At 40.1% G+C, this 21126-nt stretch overlaps 1 protein-coding gene across 4 annotated transcripts in view; it reads right to left on the bottom strand.

The window, feature by feature from the left end:
- POU2F1 (POU class 2 homeobox 1) overlaps nt 1-21126 on the bottom strand; it is a 185231-nt gene that overhangs the window by 27845 nt on the left and 136260 nt on the right. For all 4 annotated transcript variants that reach the window (XM_030301799.1, XM_030301796.1, XM_030301798.2 and 1 more), the window contains exons 5-12: nt 19804-19923; nt 17507-17695; nt 15670-15796; nt 13621-13715; nt 7987-8160; nt 3680-3821; nt 2147-2292; nt 97-276 (exon numbers count right to left, since the gene is read on the bottom strand). In XM_030301799.1, the coding sequence (XP_030157659.1) occupies nt 97-276; nt 2147-2292; nt 3680-3821; nt 7987-8160; nt 13621-13715; nt 15670-15796; nt 17507-17695; nt 19804-19923 (1173 nt within the window). The remainder of the gene's footprint in view (nt 1-96; nt 277-2146; nt 2293-3679; nt 3822-7986; nt 8161-13620; nt 13716-15669; nt 15797-17506; nt 17696-19803; nt 19924-21126) is intronic.

Genomic DNA, 21126 nt, shown 5'->3' with positions numbered 1-21126 from the left:
ATAAATTAGTATTATGAAATAAACTGATTTCATAGATCATTTGTAAAATTATAAAAATCAGTCCCTGAGCTTGCGTCCTCTATTTTTTATCCTTACCAGTGAGGTTGGACTGGGGAAAATTGCTTTGATAGGTGAGCTGCTGGTCCCACCACTGCTCGGTGGGTTGATTCTTTTTTCTTTCTGGCGGCGGTTACAAAACCAAACACGAATCACCTCTTTTTCCATACTGAGCTGATCAGCAATCATGGTGATCTCTTCCGAGGTAGGCTTTTGATTCTAAAGGAGAAAAAAACCCATCTTTTGGAATAACGTTTTTTTTTTTTTTAATATATGAAATTTATTGTCAAATTGGTTTCCATACAACACCCAGTGCTCATCCCAAAAGGTGCCCTCCTCAATACCCATCACCTGGAATAACTTTTTTAGACTGCTGACGTAAATAAACAAATGGAGAGGGACAAATGAGAGGATGAAATTGGGATATATATAAAACCATACTGGCCATACTTTTTTTTTTTTAATTTTTTTTTTTTAACGTTTATTTATTTTTGAGACAGAGAGAGACAGAGCATGAACGGGGGAGGGGCAGAGAGAGAGGGAGACACAGAATCGGAACCAGGCTCCAGGCTCTGAGCCATCAGCCCAGAGCCTGACGCGGGGCTCGAACTCACGAACCGCGAGATCATGACCTGAGCTGAAGTCGGACGCTTAACCGACTGAGCCACCCAGGCGCCCCCTGGCCATACTTTTAACAAAGAACTTTTATAGATAAACATTCTAATCAACATATAGTTGTTAAACTTAATCGTATTAAATAAGAATAAGTTGTATTCTTTTTTTAATGTTTATTTATTTTTGAGACAGAGACAGAGAGTGAACAGGGGAGGGGCAGAGAGAGAGGGAGACACAGAATCCGAAGCAGGCTCCAGGCTCTGAGCTGTCAGCACAGAGCCTGACGCGGGGCTTGAACTCACGAACCGTGAGATCATGACCTAAGCCAAAGTCAGACGCTTAACCGACTGAGACACCCAGGCGCCCCGAATAAGTTGTATTCTTGAATGTTTATTTTTTCATCTTAAGGGTTATTAATCTTGAATAAAATTCATAATCCATACAACTTTATACGTTAGTAGGAATTTAAGAGGTTGTCAGTGCTCCATGCACACGATTTCACTAGGACCACACGAGGCAGGCAATAAGCCTGCGGGGCAGGAAAGGCAGGTATTTCAGAGACAGGGACTTTAGCACAAGAAATCAAGTGACTTGACACAGTGAAGTCACAGTTATTGATATAGTTAATAAAAGCGGTAGAGTGGAGAGACTCCTGATTCAATGTTCCTTCCACTGTGCTCAAGCCTTTTCTAAATTAGAGAAGTCACAATTTTTTGGAAGCTCTGATCGTGACATTGCCTGGTACAATAACAAACAAACAAACAAACAAACAAAAACAAAAGAGGCTAAATACCTGTTAGAACTAACTTTATTTTCCTTTTTTAAAGTTTATTTTGAGAGAGAGAGAAAGCGCAAGTCGCGGAGGGGCAGAGAGAGAGGGAGAGAGAATGGCAAGCAGGCTCCACACTGTCAGCGCAGAGCCCAATGTGGGGCTTGAACCCACGAACCGTGAAATCATGACCTGAGCCCAAGTTGGACGCTTAACAGACTGAGCCACCCAGGCGCCCAGAACTAACTTTATTTAACCCCTGACATCCATGGCCTTTGGTGGCCTAGTCCCAAACGACTATTCTAGGCACACAGACAATGGAATTGAGTCAAATCGCACTATTTGTGCTTTGCCAAATCTGGGAGGTTTCTCCTCCCTGGATGCCTTTGCTGGTGCACTTCCTCCGCTTAAAGTGCTTTCCTCCCACTTCTCCCCGCCTGTGCAGCTCCTGCGTATCCCACGGCAGCTGTGGTCTCTTCTGTCACACTGGTGCTCACGCAGATACGCGCCTGGACTCTCCTGAGCCCTGAAGGCCTCTGGTTCTGCTTCCAATGTTCGGTAACTTCCTTTGTCTTATGTTCTCCACTACGTTGTAAGCATGTGTAAGGACCGAGGCTGACAAGTCCATCTTACATCATCTACAGCAGCTAATATTAATATTATACAGACAATCACATGTACATGAAAAGCAAAAAGTTTACTAACTTCCAAGAAACTCTTCTCTAAGGCCACACGGATGTTGGTCTCTATGCTGGTGCGTTTCTTCCTCCTACGGTTCAAGCCCTCCATTCCCAGCCCTGGAGAATTCAGGGCACTTGGGCTGGAGAGACCTGAATCAGATGAGAGGTTCTCTGTAAGAAAGAAGAAAACACAGACATCAAGTTAGCTGAGCATGACTCATGCATATGATACATATATTAACAGTAACAGCAAAACGGACCAAAATATGTTAAGCTAAAAGCCAGCATAGAAGGGTTTTCATAACCCATATTAAAACATCATTCACTACCACAGATCTTTCTAAATTCCTTGAAGTTTAAACAAGGTTCTGTCATTTACTAGTTTGATGACCCTGGTCACATCACAGACGTCTCTGCGTTTCTTTACACCCTATGGAAAACGAAAGGTTCTCACCTGTGGAACTCCGTAAGATTACAGATGCTGAGGCCTCACCCACAGCCCCGGATCAGACTGTTGAAGGGTGGGGATTACAGGTTTGTCTTTTCCAAAGACCTGACTTTTGTTCACATTTACGATGACAACCAAAGCCTAGGAGATCTCTGTGGTTCCTTATAGCTCTCAGAGTCTCTGATTCTGTGACTCAAAATCCAAATTTTCCGTAAGGCAACTCAGTATGAAACAAGTTAAAACTAGCTCAGCTAGTTTTAAAAGCTCAGCTTTTGATGTAGGAAGTATTTTTTCAAAAATATAATTTATTGTCAAATTGGTTAACCTACAGTGTATACAGTGTGCTCTTGGTTTGGGGACGTAGATTCCCGTGATTCATTGCTTACATACAACACCCAGTGTTCATCCCAACAAGTGCCCTCCTCAATGCCCCTCACCCATTTTCCCCTCTCCCTCCCCCCCACCTCCCATCAGCCTTCAGTTTGTTCTCTGTATTTAAGAGTCTCTTATGGTTTCCCTCCCTCCCTCTCTGTGTGTGACTGTTTTTTTTCCCCCTTCCCTTCCCCCATGGTCTTCTGTTAAGTTTCTCAAGTTCCACATGAGTGAAAACATATGATGGATCTGTCTTTCTCTGACTTATTTCACTTAGGATAATACCCTCCAGTTCCATCCACGTTGCTGCAAAATGGCAGGATTTCCCTCTTTCTCATTGTCAAGTAGTATTCCATTGTGTATATAAACCATATGCGGTCATTTTTAGTAAAAAAGCAGAAATCTGATCAGTAACAAGTTTATGATAATTCATCAAGGAAGAACCAATAAATTTGTTTTTCAAGTGTATGTAAACACCTAGGACTTCTCATCCTCTTCCTTCAACTATCCCTAACCTGGCTCAAATACAAGAAATATTCTAAGGCTAAAAATTACTACTGATTGTGTCCATTGTAATTACTAGGTTTAAACGAATTCGTTCTGTAATTTATGGAGTCATAATTTATATTGATCCTCCCAAGGTCAGTGAGCTTCAATGTTCTGCGGTACCAATAATGCACTAGAAGACATAAGCCCAGGTGTAGACAACTCCCCTGTAAAATTCGTACACTTACTCACCTGCATCATTGAGCCACTTCTCCAAAAGTGGCTTTAGCTTGCACATGTTCTTAAAGCTGAGGTTCAAGGCTTCAAAGCGAGAGATGGTGGTTTGGCTGAAGTCATTTCCATACAGCTTACCCATAGCGAGCCCAACATCGCCCTGCACGGTAACACAGAGCCGGAGGGGGAGAGGGAGAGAGATTTGTCTCACTAACGTCCCAAGTCTTCACTCTAGGCTGCTGCCCCAGTAACTGATCTAGACAAAGACTCAACAATCATTCCATTTCCAGGGTCCCACAAAAGCATCCACCTTTAAGTTGAGCACAGTATTCAATGAAGCCTGTCAGGCCTTGATTTGGGACAAAATTCATAACTCCCATTTTCTCTCATTTTGAGTCTCTTCTTGTTACTTCACGTAATAATCAAGATTATCAAATATTTCCAAGTCTCAAAAGATAGTGATCTAACAAGCCCCTTAATGGATACACTTAAAATGATTTAAATAATCTTTAAAACCAGTTCCCTGTTACCACTTACGGGGTTAACAGATGTAACTGTCTAGATAACTTCAGGTCTTTCTGAACTAACCAAAGTTCCTATAAATCATTTTAAATTTGAGAAATAATGCCTCATTCCCCATCCCCCTCAGCGCCCCCCCCCCCCCAAACCCCAGGCCCATAAAGTATTTCTGGAAGCAGTGGAAAAATCTATTTTCCACCCTTAGTTTGGATTTCAAAGTTGGTTACAAAAACAGGTATCCTAAAAGACTACTTTTGTAACCATTATAGAGAGAGAAATTCACAGTAGAGAGGTTTGACCCATTTAGTTAAACCTTCATGGGCCCTGGAAACTTGGTAACCTTATAGCAATAGAACAATGATCCCCTGAATATATTACAAAAGATGACTTTCTTTATAAGCCTATAACCTTTGAAATGTATACAATACTTTTCTTCCAGCTGAATCTCTCTTGTTAAGGCTGGAAAAGGCCATATCTTAATAGTTATTTTATATACAGGTGATAGAAACTCATGGAGTTTAAGTGATTCACGCTCTCATTTCAATTAGTTTAGTGGCAGGCCAGAAAGGCAACATTTCTAGCTCTAAGCACTACACGGCCAATGCCACTATGAAACACTTAGCTCCCGACCATTGTGGCAACCCTTATTTTGAATTGGGATTATCCCAGTCCTTTGATTCCCCCCTTATCCCTACCAATCCATCTTCTGGATACTACATTGCCTATTAGCACCTACATTAGGTGGTAGTTAAGGAAAGGAAAAAACCTTTTTTTGTTGTTGTTTTTTAAACTCCTAGTTTCTTACTGGTGCACAACTTCTGACAAGAAGTTTAACAGAGGAAAAATATTCAAACTATACGATAAAATACAATAAGGTACAGAGATTATCTGAACTTCAACTGATGGGGCTATTTAGATTTAATTAAAATTAAGTAAATTAAAAACTCGGTTCCTCCGCACCACTAGCTGCCTTTCAAGGACTCAACAGCCACACGTGGGTAGTGGCTATCGTACCGCACAGAACATTCCCATCATCACAGAAAGTTTTATTGACAACTCTGAATATACTATCTCCGAGTAGAACAGAAATGGACTGCTCATTGACCTCCTTCCAATTATAGTAAAACTGAAAGAACCAGGACAGAGCGAGCGGGGCGTAAATGCTATCTATTATATTTATATACAAGTGTATCTGTAGATACAGGTGTTCAGCATCGATCTCTCTAAATATGTATTAAATCTTCATTCAATCAACAAATATTCACTAAGTGCCTACTGTATTTCAGGCCCTAAACATACTTTGTTTGTCACATATATTCATGTTCTGGGCCACTTTGTTTGTTTAGATGACAGCTTTCTAGAAAGCTGGGTGGGGCCAACTACACCTTGCAATTCTTTGAGTGTAAGATCTGTTGTCGTGGTCAGATGAAAATAAATGTCTTCTGACACCATATCTACGTAATTTGCTGAGAATTTCTCAAAAACCTCTATGATATCTATGAAAAGTAACAGAATTAGTAAGTAAACAAAAATAACCCATCAAAAATCACATCGTTATAAAAATAAACAACGCCCTAAATGGTAGCTGTGCCTAAATAAAGCTACGCCATCAGCTCACTACAACTATGACAAATCCACTTGAGATTTATAATACAATTTTATTTCATATTTAAATTATTTAAATGAATAAAAAGCAACAGGTCTCTCAGTTAATATATTAATTCTCATTAATTTGATAGATGCTCAGTTCAGTGCTCTTGTAATTACCACGTTGGGTTCTTCCTCACAATTGTAAACGTTTTAAGCAGCTGCCTCACACATTATCTGAACTAAGTTGTATCTCTTTGATATTTTTTAAAAACGCAAAAGGAAAAAAAGGAACAAAGATCGGGATTAGGAAATAACGAATGTGCTACGCGCAACAGAAGTGTTATACTATGGTATGCCTCCCAAGTATACAGTGACATCTACAGCAATCCTTTAACCAATTAAGTAATTAGAAAATTACTGTTTAAAACCTCTAATAACATGTCTATTTACTCAGAGAATAGGGAGTTTTTGTTTAAACCAGCAAGTTGAAGGGAAGTTCCCCTGTGTGTATATATAAACAAACTGGATACAAAGCAACCTTTGAAGGACTACAACTGGAGTGTGTGACTTAAAAACAAAGGTTGATTTTCCCATCCTCCACCAGAAATATATGCTTTAATCCACGCAGTTAAATTTTGTGAAATGCTGCCACTGGCAAGTCAAAGTCATTCTGAAAAACAAGTAACAATTATACCAAATAATAGGATAAAACCATAAAGCACCAGACCATAAGGAAGCTCCTTTATGTAAAAGAGAAAGAGCAGGAGACGCAACACTGGCAATATGTTGGGTCAAATGCCACAGAAAGGCAAACCACTAGGTGGGTCAAAGGTAAAGATTTTTAAAAGCCTTAATATCCTTGGCGTATCACCGAGGCAACAATCTCCTAGGGAACCTAAGAGTATGCTGTGCTAATAGCCTAAAAGCTGCAGCACTGCTAAATATGCCAACCTCATACTTGTTCAAGCTTAGCCTACCTCTACCGATCTAGTTGTATCCTCAGCTTTCTTCTGGAAAAAACAGGCTAGATCGTTTAAGCGCTTCAAAAGCATTAAAACCTTTCTGAACTGTAATGTGTTTCTTCACAACTGAAACCCCTCACAAAGATAACTGCATTTTTTCTAAAACTCCACCTATTTAAAAAAATCATTTCTTGTTTCCAATACACAATTAATTTCTTTGAGCAAAAACAAGTTACCAAAGTAACATAAGGAATAAGTCTGTTCTTAAAAACACACAGAAAACAAACAGGGATAGATCCCTGGGTTTTCACCTACCACTGCTGCGCGTAACTTTACTTTCAACTTAGTGTTTAAGTCGTGACTTAACCTTCAAACAGTAATTATATTCTAAGAAAACATCAGGTTTCCCCTGATTGCATAAAAACACTCAACCCGATCTATACTTCAGTAACTTTTTTTCATCTAAGGATCTTATATCATTTTATATCATTGTTACCCGTTTAATTCTTTTCCTGCTTTAAAACTATTCTTTGTAACAGATTAATCAAAGAGTAAGTCAGTGGTAGTGCTTGGAACAAAAACGCTATATACCCAGATGCCTGTTTGAACCATTAAACTTATTCCACATTAAAAGCTGTCTGCTAGGGGACATTAAAAAAAATTAATTTGGATTTTGATTCATTTGGACTTTTCAGATTTACCAGATTCCTATTTGTTTAATTAGTGTCAATTTGGGCTTATTGTGTGTGTGTCTCTCTCTCTCTCTCTCTATTTGGCCTCCTTCTCTCTCTCCCAAAAATCTGTTTTTAAACAAGTCTTTCAAACTTTTCCCCTTTCAGCTACTATAAGAGACCCTGCAATCTTTATTCTCTCCCTCTTGCAGACAGAGCCCTAAGGCCTAGAACCAGATGTTCTACAAATAACAAAACCCTCACTACAGTTACAGCAGCCCCAAACATATCTTTTAAGCCCTCACCGTTTATCGGTATCATCCGAATGATGATTTCAGAGGCCTGTGTTCTGAGAGAAATCGTAAAGGTTTTAATCTAACATTAAATCATACATTCATAACTGAATATATGATAACAGTCTAAATTTATGAGGGCAGGAAGTGGCTAAGAAAAAGCCGCAGTCTAAAACCAAAAAACAGGGCCAGGGAATATACTGTTCCTCCGAAGCTTCCCTGGACACGTAAAGCGCATACCTGGACCTAGTCGGGGAGGGAGACCTAGGTTAACGGTGGGTTCGTCCTACCTGAGTGAATCCGAGTTTGATTCGTCTTTGTTTGAAGGTCTTGGCAAACTGCTCAAGCTCCTCAAGGTCACTGGGCTCCTCCAAGCTGGGGGTATCAATTCGCTTTGGTGTTGACTGGCTCTGTGGAAGTGTCTGAATCGGGGTTGCCGCTATTGTGCGCGTTGGGGTTGCTGGCTGTGACAAGGAACGGGAGGAGAAGAACCGGCGCACAAAAATGATACCTCGGTTTGTAACTGGAATGCGTCACAAGGGAACAACTTAAGGAAACGGCTCCGTTCACGAAGAACCATGAGGACCACGTGACACCGTGGGAGGTACGACATAACGTCCCGTGAGAAGGGCAGCGTGTGAGATTGTGCCTGCCAGATTCCAGTTCAGGTTTCCGTGGAAGTCCATGGAAACAAATACACCAAAATGAAACCCATGATATGTGGGTTTTCAAGTGTTCTGAATGCATGTATCTTATGCATATTCAGAGTATACATAATAAATCCGACTTTATTTTAAAGACTCTATTTCATAAATATGCCACTTAAACCACGAGTCTCAAAACAGCAGGGACCATATATCTATCTTGTTTACCACTATCGTCATCTCCAACTTGTGACACGGTATGATAAAAACGATAAGAATAAAACAATTTTAAGGGCGAAAAGTAAATCATCTACAGTTTAAATAACTTAATAGCTTTTTTTGTTTTCTTTTGTAATTTCCGTTGACCTGTATTTCTTTCCTTTTTTTTAATCCTATTTTTAATTTGTTGCATAAAGTTTATTGCATCTGTAAATGTTTCTCTTACAAATCGTAAACAATTTTCAAATCTTCAATTACAAGGCACGCATCTCACAGATCAGAGTAACCTTTATGATATGATCAAGACATTGGAAGGGACCATAAGGCACAAAATCAAAGCAGTAAACTTTGTTTATACTCAGGTATGACTGACATATAAAAAAAGGCTGTATATATTTAATGTGTACATCTTGATGAATTTGAAGATAAGCCTACCTCCATGAATATGTACTGTCACCACCCACAATGCCCTAAACTTATCCATTACCTCCCTCCCTCGGATCTACATTCTCAACTTTAACTGTAATTATAGTATATATAATTTTATACTCCGTTTCATAATTATCATTTTCAAAGGCTGACTGACGCAATACTATAATTTATTTAACAATTTCTTTGTTAACAGATGCTTCTTCATTTATGTTTTCACTAACACAGTTAACGCCAGAATGAGAAATTTTGTGCACATGATTCTTTTCCCCACCCTTGTAATAAGTTGAGATAAATTCAGAAGTCATTTTCTGTAACTGGATAAAGGGTACACCATAAACAATTCTATAGCTCTTGATACACACCATAATGTTGGTTCTCACTACATGATGCTAGTTTCCTCCACATGGTTTGTGTTGGCAGTTTTTAAAAATGTTTTGCTAATTGAAGGAGTGCATGGTACTTCACTATCACCTTTATTTGAATTTCTCTTATTACTCAAAATAAAAGTTTCCCACGTGTCATTTATTATCTGTATTTCTTTTATCAATTGGATTTATATCCATAACCCATATATGTATTAATGATCTCCTTGTCCTCATCCTTAAAGAGCTCATCAATTGTTATAGATTAAGCCTCTGTCTGTTGTGTTAGTACAAATAATTTTTCCAACCTGCCTTTTTCCTTTTATTTTTCGGGGTACATAAGCTTTAAATTGTCATTTGGGTGAACTTTTTTTTCCTCCTTTCTAGGATCTTCTCTTGCTTCAAATCTAAGAGAGCTTTCACTTATTTCGAACTCGAAAATTCCTTTTAATGGTCTGCTTGCTTCCTCTATATGTTTTAAAATATTTATTTAAATCTATCTACAATTTATTTGGGGACATGAAAGAATGATCTCTTTTCCTTTTAAAGAAAATACTCCATTTCCTTCTTACACAAACACAAGGCTACTCTGTTTTACTCACACGCCCCGAGTAGAGCCTGCCCTTGTGAGTCCTCATTAGCAGAAGGTACTACCCTGGCTGCAGCGTAATTGCTCTGTTGACCCTTCCTATGAACAGTGGCCACATGAGAGATTACAGGCCAGGGTTACAAATGAGGGCTCCGGCTAGGAGTTTTCTTGTAATTTAAATGCGTCAAATACCTCCAACTCTGACCTGGTTAGTAATAAGCTCTTTCCAACGGAACCAACTGGGCCAGAAAACTACACAATAGGCATCGCACAGGCCTACAACCAGAGTAAGCCAGTCTCTATCATCCTGCTTCAATGAAGACAGCCAAGTTCACCTCTGTTATGTGTTGTTGACACTGAGCAATTTTCAACCTGACCAGTCTGGAGGAGTCCAAACCAGCACCAACCACGTGAGAACCCTATGCAGCTACACGCTTCGCAGTGAGACTGGTTGACAGGTAGACGTGAGCCTCAACCACCAGACTGTTTGTTATTTCATCTCCAGGCTTGAAGGAGCCCCGTTCTCAAATAGTAAAGGACTAAAAATGGCTTGGGTACCTTTAGGTGGGGTGGTTACAGATAAGTCACCCCAACTCCAGAAACCTCAGGTTGGACTGGGCCAGATCTAGAAACGGCAGAGTAGAACTCAGTGAGCAGGAGTCAGGATGGCGCCACACCAGCCCTGCCACTGTGTGCGGCGCACGAAGGCCAGGGAGGAACTGCTGGAACAGGCTTTTGCAAGACTCCAACCTGATTTTTTATATGCGGCATATTCACAATTAAATGCACAACTTAAAAGTATGCGGTCTGATGTTCTGACAACCGTATGTAGTCACGTGACTGCCACCACATTTAAGGTACAGAACATTTCTATCCCCCACAGAAGTTCCTTTATGCTCTTTGCCCTCCATTCCCCATCCCTAGCCCCCAAGCCCCCGGCAAGCACTGATACAATTTCTGTCCCTATGGTTTTGTCTGTTCTAAAATGCCACACACATTGAATCATACAGTATGCAGTCTTTTATGTTTGGCTTCTTTCACTTAACATAATGCTTCCAAACTTCATACGTGTTGGTAAATGTTTCAGAAGTATATTCCTTTCTACTGCTGAACAGCATTCTATCATATGGATATGCCAAAAGTTATGTTACCTATTCATTAGTCGATGGACATTTAGGTTATTTCCAGTTTGGTGTGATGATGGGTAAAACTGCTTTGAACATTTATATATAGGTCTTTGTGTGGACATTCATTTCTAGAAGTAGAATTGCTAGGTCATAAGGTACCCTGTATAAGAAACTGCCAAACTGTTTTCCAAAGTGTTTGCAACCCCATCAATAATATATCAAAGAGCCCAGTTGCTTCACACTTGGTACTATCATAGTCTTTTTGATTTTGCCCATTCTAGTGGGTATGTAGTGATATGTCATTTGCGTTTCCCTGATGACCAATGATTTTCAGCATCTTTTTATATGGTTACTGGGCATTCACATATCTTCTTTGGTGAAGTATTTTCAAATATTTTGCACACCCCCCCTTTTTAAAAAGTCAGGCTTATTACTGAGTTTGTGAATTAGTTATAAATTCTAGACACAAGTCTTTTATCAGATATAAATTTGAAGAATATTTTCTTCCAGTTTGTGGCTTTTCTTTTATGCTTTTAACAAAAAGATTTTAATTTTTATAAAATTAAATTTGTCAATTTTTTTCTTTTATGAAGAGTGTTTTTGTGTCCTATTTAAGAAACCATTATCTTACCCAAGGACACAAAGACTTTTTTCCTAAGTTTTCTTCTGGAAGGTTAGGTCTTATTACCCTTTTCAAATTAATCATTGTAAATTGTTTGCCTGTTTGTTTTTGCCTACACATAACCAAAGACTTTCCTTTTCTCACCGAAATCTTTGGCACCTTTGTGGAAAATCCGTTGGCCATAGATGTGTGGGTCTACTTAATCTTCTATTCTATTTCATTTCTGTTCATATGCTGTTATCATGCTGTCTTCATTACTGTGGCTTTGTATTAATTTTGACATGAGGCAGTCTTTCAACTTTCTTATTTTTCAAAATTATTTGATTTTTCTACGTCCTCTACAATTCCATATAAATGTTAGAAACATGATGCAAATTTCTGTTTAAAAAAGGCTGCTGGGCACTGATAGGAATTGTGTTGAATATATAGATCAATTTGGAAAAGAATTCACGTTTTAACAACCGAAGTCTTCTGATTCATGAACACATTATAGCCCTCTATTTATTTAGGTTTTGATTAATTTCACTATTGAAAATTACATATAAGTCTTGCAAATGTTTTGTGAAATTTATCTGTAAGCAGGGTAAATATTTTTCCTCTTAAGTTCAACTGCCAAATGATCATTGTTAACACCGACTTTGTATCCTACATACTTGCTAAACTCGCTTATTAATTCCAGCAGTTTTTTGTAGATCCCTTAGGATTTTAACATAGACAATGATGTCCTCTGCCAATTAAAACGTTTTACATATTCCTTCCTAATCTACATGTCCTTTATTTCTTTTTCTTGTCTTACTGCACTGCTAAGACCTCAGGCAAAATGCTGAATAGAAGTGGTTAACAGTTGGGGCACCTGGGTGACTCAAGTGGTTAAGCATTCAACTCTTAATCTCAGCTCAGGCTGTGATCTTACAGTTTGTGAAATCAAGTCAGAGCCTGCTTGGGATGCTCTCTCTCCCCCCCTCTCTCCCCCTGCTTCTCCCCTGCTCGTGCACACATGCTCTCTAAATAAATAAATAAATAAATAAATAAATAAATAAATAAATAAATAAATAAATAAATGTTTAAAAAAAAAAAAAAAGGTGGTAACAGTGGACATCCTTGCCTTATTCCTGATCTTGGTGGTACGATGTAGGGTTTTTTTTTTTGTAGATGACTTTTACCAGGTTGGAAACCTATTCCTAGTTTGCAAGAGTTTTGTTTTTTGTTATTTCTTTTTTATCATAAACAGATGTGGAATTTTGTCAAATCTGGCCATATGTTAGTGAGAACTTGCAAGAGTAGAGACAAAGCGAATCAGAGCTGAAGAGTGATTCAGGATCAGCCAGTTCAATTACCTAATTCACAGATGAAGAAATGAAATGACGTGCTCAAAGTCACAGCTGGTTAAGAAGTGAAAGAGGTCTAAAGCTTACATCTCAAGATGTCTAGACCTATACTTTATGATAGAGCTAAACTCTGGTAGAAATGAGCTAAAGCAACATCTCAAAGTTGAAAGAAAACACGGGGATCGGAACTCCTTTGCAGTTTCTTCAAAAGGGCAGAGGACCGCGATGTGTTTTAACTGAAGCGGTGGGTTTCTGGTGCCAGTGGTAAGCTCTCCTGCCAGCTACAGAGAGGGGAGGGCTGGAGGGGAGGATGGTCGACGAGCCAGAACTCAGTCCTCATTTGCCACCAACACGGTTAGTTTTTATAAATACAGAAGAAAACAGGAACTCCTTGGACATTTTCAAAGACTACATCAATCCGATAGTATTGCTTTATCAAGCTGATAAGTCTTGCTTTGAATTTTTGCTCAGTATGAAAACTATCTGGATTATTTTTATTAGGGTACTGTGGGGATCTGTTGTGTTTTTAATTGAACCAAGTCCAAGAGTCCCTCAAAACATCAGGGTAAGAGAAAGTAATCCTCAGTGGGAGAAAACTGACCTGGGAGGTGAGGGTGATGCTTGGCTGCGACTGTAGGAGGTTGGCTTGGCTTTGCTGAGGTAGTTGCGTTAAAAGATTTTGCGCTTGCAGGAGACCTGGAAAACACAAATGTCCTGTCAGATACACTAAGGATTCCTCTGAACATATGGCAAAATAGAGAATAAGAAAGTGAAATGAAAATTTCCAGCTGATCTTTTGATAGTCTCGTCAGTCTTAAAATTCTTAATGTCTTACTTGCCTAAAATTCAATCTTGTTAACTACAACTTGGGCAGTAAGATATGGGACATAAAACTGAAACCGATATAGGGGCACCTGGGTGGCTCAGGTGGCTGAGCGGTTGTCTCCTGATTTCAGCTCAGGTCATGATCTCACGGTTCGTGGGACTGAGCTTCGCTTTGGGGTCTGCGCTGACAGCGCGGAGCTTGGGATTCTCTCTCTCTCTCTCTCTCTCTCTCTCTCTCTCAATAAATAAATAAATAAATAAATAAATAAATAAATAAATAAACGAACGTTAAAAAAAAAACAACAAAACCTAAAACTGATATATGTCTTTGATAACCTGTCTGATGATCTCTCTGATTGGCCAATCCTTTATTTTAGTAAGGAATGGATGAAAATGAAGAAGTATTCTAAATGGAAGCAAGCTTGAAACTCTAAAAAGAGCTCACCTTCTTTTTTTTTAAATGTTTTTATTTACTTTTGAGAGAGAGACAGACAGACAGAGCATGAGTCGGGGAGGGGCAGAGAGAGGGAGACACAGAATCTGAAGCAGGCTCCAGGCTCTGAGCTGTCAGCACAGAGCTCGACACGGGGCTCAAACTCATGAACCGCAAGATCACGACCCGAGCTGAGGTCGGACGCTTAATCGACTTTGCCACCCAGGTGTCCCAAAAGAGCTCACCTTCTTAACCCAGCATCCATCAGAAACTGCCGGTATATATTGGGCCAGAGAATTGTCTGATTCATGACAGGAGCAAGCTATCTGTTAAGTGGAACAGGTATTTACGCAAAGAAAGATTTTGGAATGAATGATCAAGAAGAAAAAGGCTAAAGGACAAAAATAATGAGGAAATGGTAGCAATGCACTAACGTTCGCTGGGGTGAAGCCTTGATACCCTGAATCTCTCTACTCTAACCTCCACTAACCTTACACACAAGAATTGAACTTATCTGATACAGAAATTTACCACTAAGAGGCCTTAAATGTGTTTTTTGTAACTCAAAAGTTTGCTATTTCTAATATAACACTCTCTCCTTCTCAAACTTTAAAAGAGAACAAAAGATTGTTAGAAGCATATGCTTTTAATGCTCAGTCCACATTTTTTAAATACATTCCCAAGAAAAACTATCAAAATACTAGAAGTAATTTATGTTGGAAAGATTTCACTTAGATTTTTGACCAAACTCTTGGTTCACCATGAGAGATTGAACAGATGAAAGGCAGTAAAGGATGATCTTCAATATGTGGCATGCATGACCAAAAATAGTTTTTTTTTTTCCTTAGCTAAAAAAAAACCCAAAATAAAAAAAACCCATTTTTTGGTTAATGTTTGTTTATTTTTGAGAGAGAGACAGAGCATGAGCTAGGGAGGGGCAGAGAGGGGGACACAGAATCCGAAGCGGGCTCCAGGCTCTGAGCTGTCAGCACAGAGCCCCATGCGGGGCTTGAACCCACAGACCACGAGATCATGACCTGAGCCACCCAGGCATCCCTCTTTCTTCTTCTTCTTCTTCTTTTTTTTAAATTGATTTTTGAGAGAGAGAGGCAGAGAGAGAGGGGGACAGAGAATCCCAAGTAGGGTCCGTGCTGACAGCAGAGAGCCCGATGCGGGGCTCGAACCCACAAACCGTGAGATCATGACCTGAGCCGAGGTCAGACGCCTAACCGACAGAGCCGCCAGGCGCCCCTAAAAAACATATTTTTCTTAACACGAATACTGAGTTTACAGTCAGATTTAATCCAAACGTTAAAATGACAGCAGTCGGTGCGTGTGGCGCAGAAGCGGACAGCCTCGTGCGCTGCTGACGGGTGCCGAGGAGGAGCTTACCCTGCTGGCCCTGGGGCGTCTGTGAGATGATAAACTGCGCTGGCTGCAAGTTGGTGGTCGGATGGACCAACACAAACTGCTGCAGGTTGAGATTCTGCTGCTGAAGCTGCTGCAGTTGCTGCAGATCCTAGAGAATCAGAACGAAAACACGGATTGGAGATCCTGAAACGAAAACTCGCTGGATCATAAGGTTCCCAGGAGATGAACTGTGTCATCCACAGAAAGAAGAGTCAATATTCTACATTCTTCCATCCTTTTTAAACAGGGTGTGCTCTGGGTATGGTCACAGAGCGTGTGAAGAAACCTGGAGTCGCCGTAAGGACTTGCTACTTCTGCCCGTATCCACCGTGTCATGACTCGTGTCAAAGCTAGTTTTCGATAGTTACTTCAAATTCCCTCAGAACAAATGGTTACAGTTGAGTGTTTTTAGCCTGGAAGGATCAATATGGGTTTTAAAAATCAAGTGAGCAAAGAGTACGTTGGGGTTTTAAATATTCAACTCATCTTTCTCTTACATAAAAATGGAGAGTGCTGTGTCTGAAACTGCATCGATAAATTAAAGTATCTATAATGATTCATTACATTTGGCACCAGTCTAGGGGCGCCTGGGTGGCTCAGTTGGTTAATCGTCTGACTTTGCCTCAGGTCACGACCTTGCAGTTTATGAGTTTGAGCCCCGAGTCGAGATCTATGCTGACAACTCAGAGCCTGGAGCCTGCCTCAGATTCTGTGTCTCCCCCTCTCTCTGCCCCTCCCCTGCTCGCACTCTCTCTCGCTCTCAAAAAAAAAAAAAAAACAAACCAAAAAAACAAAAAAAACCCACCTTAATTTGGTACCAGTCTAACTCGACTGAGAAGTAAGTGTAAAAATACCTAAAAATAGTTATCCATATAAAAACCTAATCCATAACATATCAAACTTGATTACACCGGTCTAGTGTTTTATAATTTTCAACGTGCTTTCACACACATTATCTTAGTAGAATAATGTCAACATAGGGTCTCAAAGCTTATACGTTAAAAACGTATTTGGTGATGAAGAAAGTGGCCACAATTAAGACATTATCTTGAAAAAGCTTGTATATTATAGTCATAAAGATTAGTCGGATACCTATTCTTTGCTTTGTATAGTTACCTGGCTCTTTTAAATGTCCTAGTCAAGCTCTAGCTACAATGCAAGTCTACTTCTGAGTCTTCTCTGGGGGGATAAAGAAAATTGTCTAGCGCTAGACTCATAAGAACTCTTCACAGAACTTACTGATGCCAATACTTGGACTTTTTCCCTCTCCTGGGGACGAAGGACTTCATTTACACCTTTCTTCCCAGGCAGTACCGTCTATGCCTCTCAAGTAACTTTTTATTATCTCTGGATACTCTGCCCTGAAGTGTGAACACTGGAGCCAAACCACATCCGAATACAGCTCTGCACAGAGTTAATCGCTCCGTAGCAGGGAGAGGACGGGCCGTCTCTCTCACACATGAGTGGCAATATTCACTGCGGAGCACATGAAAGAACCCATGCCTGCCATAATTAGCTAATTAAAATAAATACAGTAATCCCCTGCTTCAGAAATATGCCAACTAATTATTCGAGAATTGTCACTTAATGTAAACAGTTACTCAAATAATCAGTTATGTGTTTATAATATCAATTCAAATAAGCAAACAAACGTATTACTTCTAGTTCAGCGGTAAGGAAGGCGACCGCGCACTTCACTGCTCTCGCGCTCCTCGCGCCTTTTGAGGAGCCACGCCGACGATCAGAAAGTGGATTCCGTACTAAAGAAGACCCGCCGCTTGATTCCTCACTTCCCGCCCCTGCGCAAAGGGAGACTCACCTGGGAGATCTGGATGGGCTGCGACAGGGGGATCTGCGTCATGGGCGTGGCGGCGGAGGCTGAGATGGTGGCCCCGGCAGCGCTGTGCTGTTGGCTGGCGGAGTGCTGTTGGACCGCGGCGGCCAGCAGCTGTGCCTGCGCCTGCGCCTGCTGTAGCAGTAACTGTTGCTGGGCCGGCGTCAAGGTAAGCTGAACAAAATGAGAACAGACGTTTGGAACGGCCTGCGGGAGAAGGGCCCCTAACGCGAGCCGACTGCTTTGCGGTAGGTCACTCAAGGGCTACGAGACCTTAGCCACCCGCCTCCGCACGGTCAGCTCGAAGCTGAAACGCTGATCAGCAATCGAGCTGCCACTGCTGGCGGAACATTTAAATTAGAATGGTGGTCCTCACTCTGGACTTAAACAATCATTCAAACGTGTCCAGGGCTCGAGGGTTCAGGCAAAAAAAGTAATTAACTAGTAAGCAAGAAAAGAAAAAGAATCCACGCTGACAGGATATGAAAAGAAATTTACACCCGACAGAACAGCAAGTGATTAGTCAGATGAATGAGGAACAAGGATGCTGGATCTGACCGCGGAAAGAACTGATAAGGCCCAGCTGCTTCCCATTAGCATGAATCTCTGCCATATTCCATCATTTCCATTATGTCCTAAGATATGACTAAAGAATATGAGCTCCATTTGTTTCTTGTCCAAGTCTCCCTACAGCCCCTCCCCAACACAGTCCTTTCTGTTATTGAAAGCACTGGGTCTCTACAACTTTATATCCCCTTTCCAACACATTATCTCCGTGAAACAGGTGGTGACAGTGGGGACAGCGGCTCTCTTTACATGCAAATGAATCCTAAAGCCCAGGTTTAATAGAAGCTCCAGCCACACGAACCTGGAATCCCAAGGGTCTCTTACTATTATAGACACTAATCACCCGAAACAGACCCAAACAGTAAAACAGGAAATGTATTTAGAGCAGATTAAAACTTGCTTTCATAATGCAACTTAGTTCAGACACAAAGTAATAAGTGTGTTCAGCCTTCCTTTTGGTGGCATGTTCTGATCAGACAAGAAGGAAGCCTGGAATATATACTTTATTTTTTTAAGCTTTTATGTATGTATGTATGTATTGTATTTAGTTTATTTTTGTAATCTCTAAACCCATCATGGGGCTCCAACTCACAATCCCGAGACCAAGAGTTGCATACTCTAGCGACTGAGCCAGCAAGGCATCCCACCCTGACATATATTAAGCGCGTGTACGTTCACTTAGTGGCACAACCCTCCTTCTAAAAGGGTCCAATACAATTTGTGCATCAGAGACATAAGAATCAAAATGAAACCATCCAAAAACTTAACAGCTGTCAAGATACAGATGTTTACAAATATTTCACGTAATAAACATATTAATCTCCATCGAGGAGATATTTAAGACCATTCTGCAACTTCTAAAACATAACTAAAAGAAAGGAAGTAAAAAAATTGTGTGAGTTGATGTGATGTGAATTGAATAACAACTCTTCCTTACCAGTCTCCTGGCCTTTCTACCCGCAAAATAACTTAACAGACAAATGTTCAGCACTGGAAAAATACTTCTGGTGTCTTAGAGCACAGACGGCTGAAAAGTTAAAAGTTTAATGTATTCACAAAGGCCGATCTATTACCAATAAAAATAAAAGACATTTATTGACTTACATGCCAAGCACTGTTCTTTTTTTTTTTTACAAACACTGTTATTCTTTATCTATATAACAATATTGTGAGCATCTCACATAGACAACACCTCCATTTAACTGAAGGAAAACTGAGGCACAGGGAGATGAAGTAATGAGTTCACACAGTAAACTGTAGAGCCAGGATACGAGACCAGAGGTTTCATTTTAGAACATGACACAGTAATTTAAAGAAAATATTTTTCTTGTGTAGGTACTAACCCACTCTTGAACTTCTACTCTGCAGCGATATCGTAACTCTAAATAAACTGACGACTATAATCTCATCAATATAATGATCTCAATCAGAGGATGACTCCACTGCATGATGAAGCAACAGGTGAAACGTGGGTTTAAAAAAGTCTCTAGTTTATCGAGAGCATCTGCAAAAGTAAGAAAGGATACCCCGAAAACTTATGACAAAGATAATTCCTTTTAAGGAGCTGCCTACAGCGTAGCAAACTCTTTGAAGAAAACAGCGCCAGGCATAACCACGTCACTTGTGTGCTACAGCAAACGGTTCTAATCAGATATTGGCCCGTGGCAGTTCTGACACAAAGAAAGTTTATTATAATTCTCTCAGTGAAAACTTACCCCAGTTATCTGTCCTCCAGCCAGCATCAGCTGGGTCTGGGGGATGGCTGCCTGCACTGAAGGCTGCTGGGAAGGCTGGCTTGGCTGCTGTGAATCCCCCGATTCTTCATTAGATTTAGACTGGGAGGGAAGGGGGGATAAGAGATTTCAAGTAACTGATTAAAAAATACTACTTATAACTCCATATTTTAAGACTTGTTTACAACATGGATTTATCTAGTCATGAGTTTTCTGGTTTCATTCTTTTCCTTTCTTATTAATCTTTGTATTTTCCTAATTTTAATATAGGACATTTTTAGACTTTTTTCTCCCTTTAAAAAAAAAAATCACATTTCTTATTTGTCGTTTCCTAACTACAAAAGAAAGAAATGATCAAATACGGAACACGTGAAAGTAGAAAAATAAAATGTAAAAATTACCCACAATACAAGTTGCTGGTATAGACTTCTCGTTCCAATGCCAGCAAGGCTACACTTAACAACTTTTAAGAAAAAAAAAATTTGGTCCTCCACAAATCAACAGAATTTTTCAGAAACCCAGATCTCAACTTCAGAACTAAGGACTAAGGGAAAGCACATTCTCAATCCATCTCTACATTAGACCCTCCACCCCTGCATCCTGAGATGTATTTGGTGGTCAGCCTGAAACCCCCTCATGTATCATCTCGGAGCTGACAACTTGACCCACAGAACTTTGGATCTAATATCTAAAATAACTGCAAATTCAGCATCTCTCATCAAGTAACACACAAGTTTGGAGGGGAAACGCTACAGTCAAGAGGGAAAGAGAACACACTCCTAAAAGGGACACTAAGAGGAAATTTTATGGTAATTAAAACTGGCTATGCGAGCATTAAAATTCTGCATAGATTTGCATATTTCCTACCACCTGTTTTGGGGACTACAGCAAGGCTAATTAACATAAAGGCTCTGATTAATTCTGCCAGTCATTGGGAGATAATTACAGTGCAGGACTGTAAACATGCCGCACTGGAGATACAGCCTGTTTGCCAACATCTCTCCAAGGGATGAAAGTTTACCATGGCAACCGAGGCAATTTTCTGCCTCCTCTCCCTCAGAAAGGAAGGTCACATTATCTCCTTTTCTTTTCTCTTCTTGCTTCCATGTGTTACCAGGTCCATATTCCATTGGGTTCCCGGAACGCTCAACCCAAGGTCTTTAGTCATTAGCAACACTGAAATCAATCTTTTAGAATATGGCTTTCCCCTCTTGACTGTCAGCTACCTAAACACTATAACGAAAGGAAGCAGCAGATTGACTGAATTATGGAGTAACGTATAATAACTGAACTTTGCATGTTTTA

The sequence above is a fragment of the Lynx canadensis genome, chromosome F1, assembly GCF_007474595.2.
Source record: "Lynx canadensis isolate LIC74 chromosome F1, mLynCan4.pri.v2, whole genome shotgun sequence".
Lineage (NCBI taxonomy): Eukaryota > Metazoa > Chordata > Mammalia > Carnivora > Felidae > Lynx > Lynx canadensis.
This window is presented reverse-complemented; position numbering and strand designations above follow the sequence as displayed.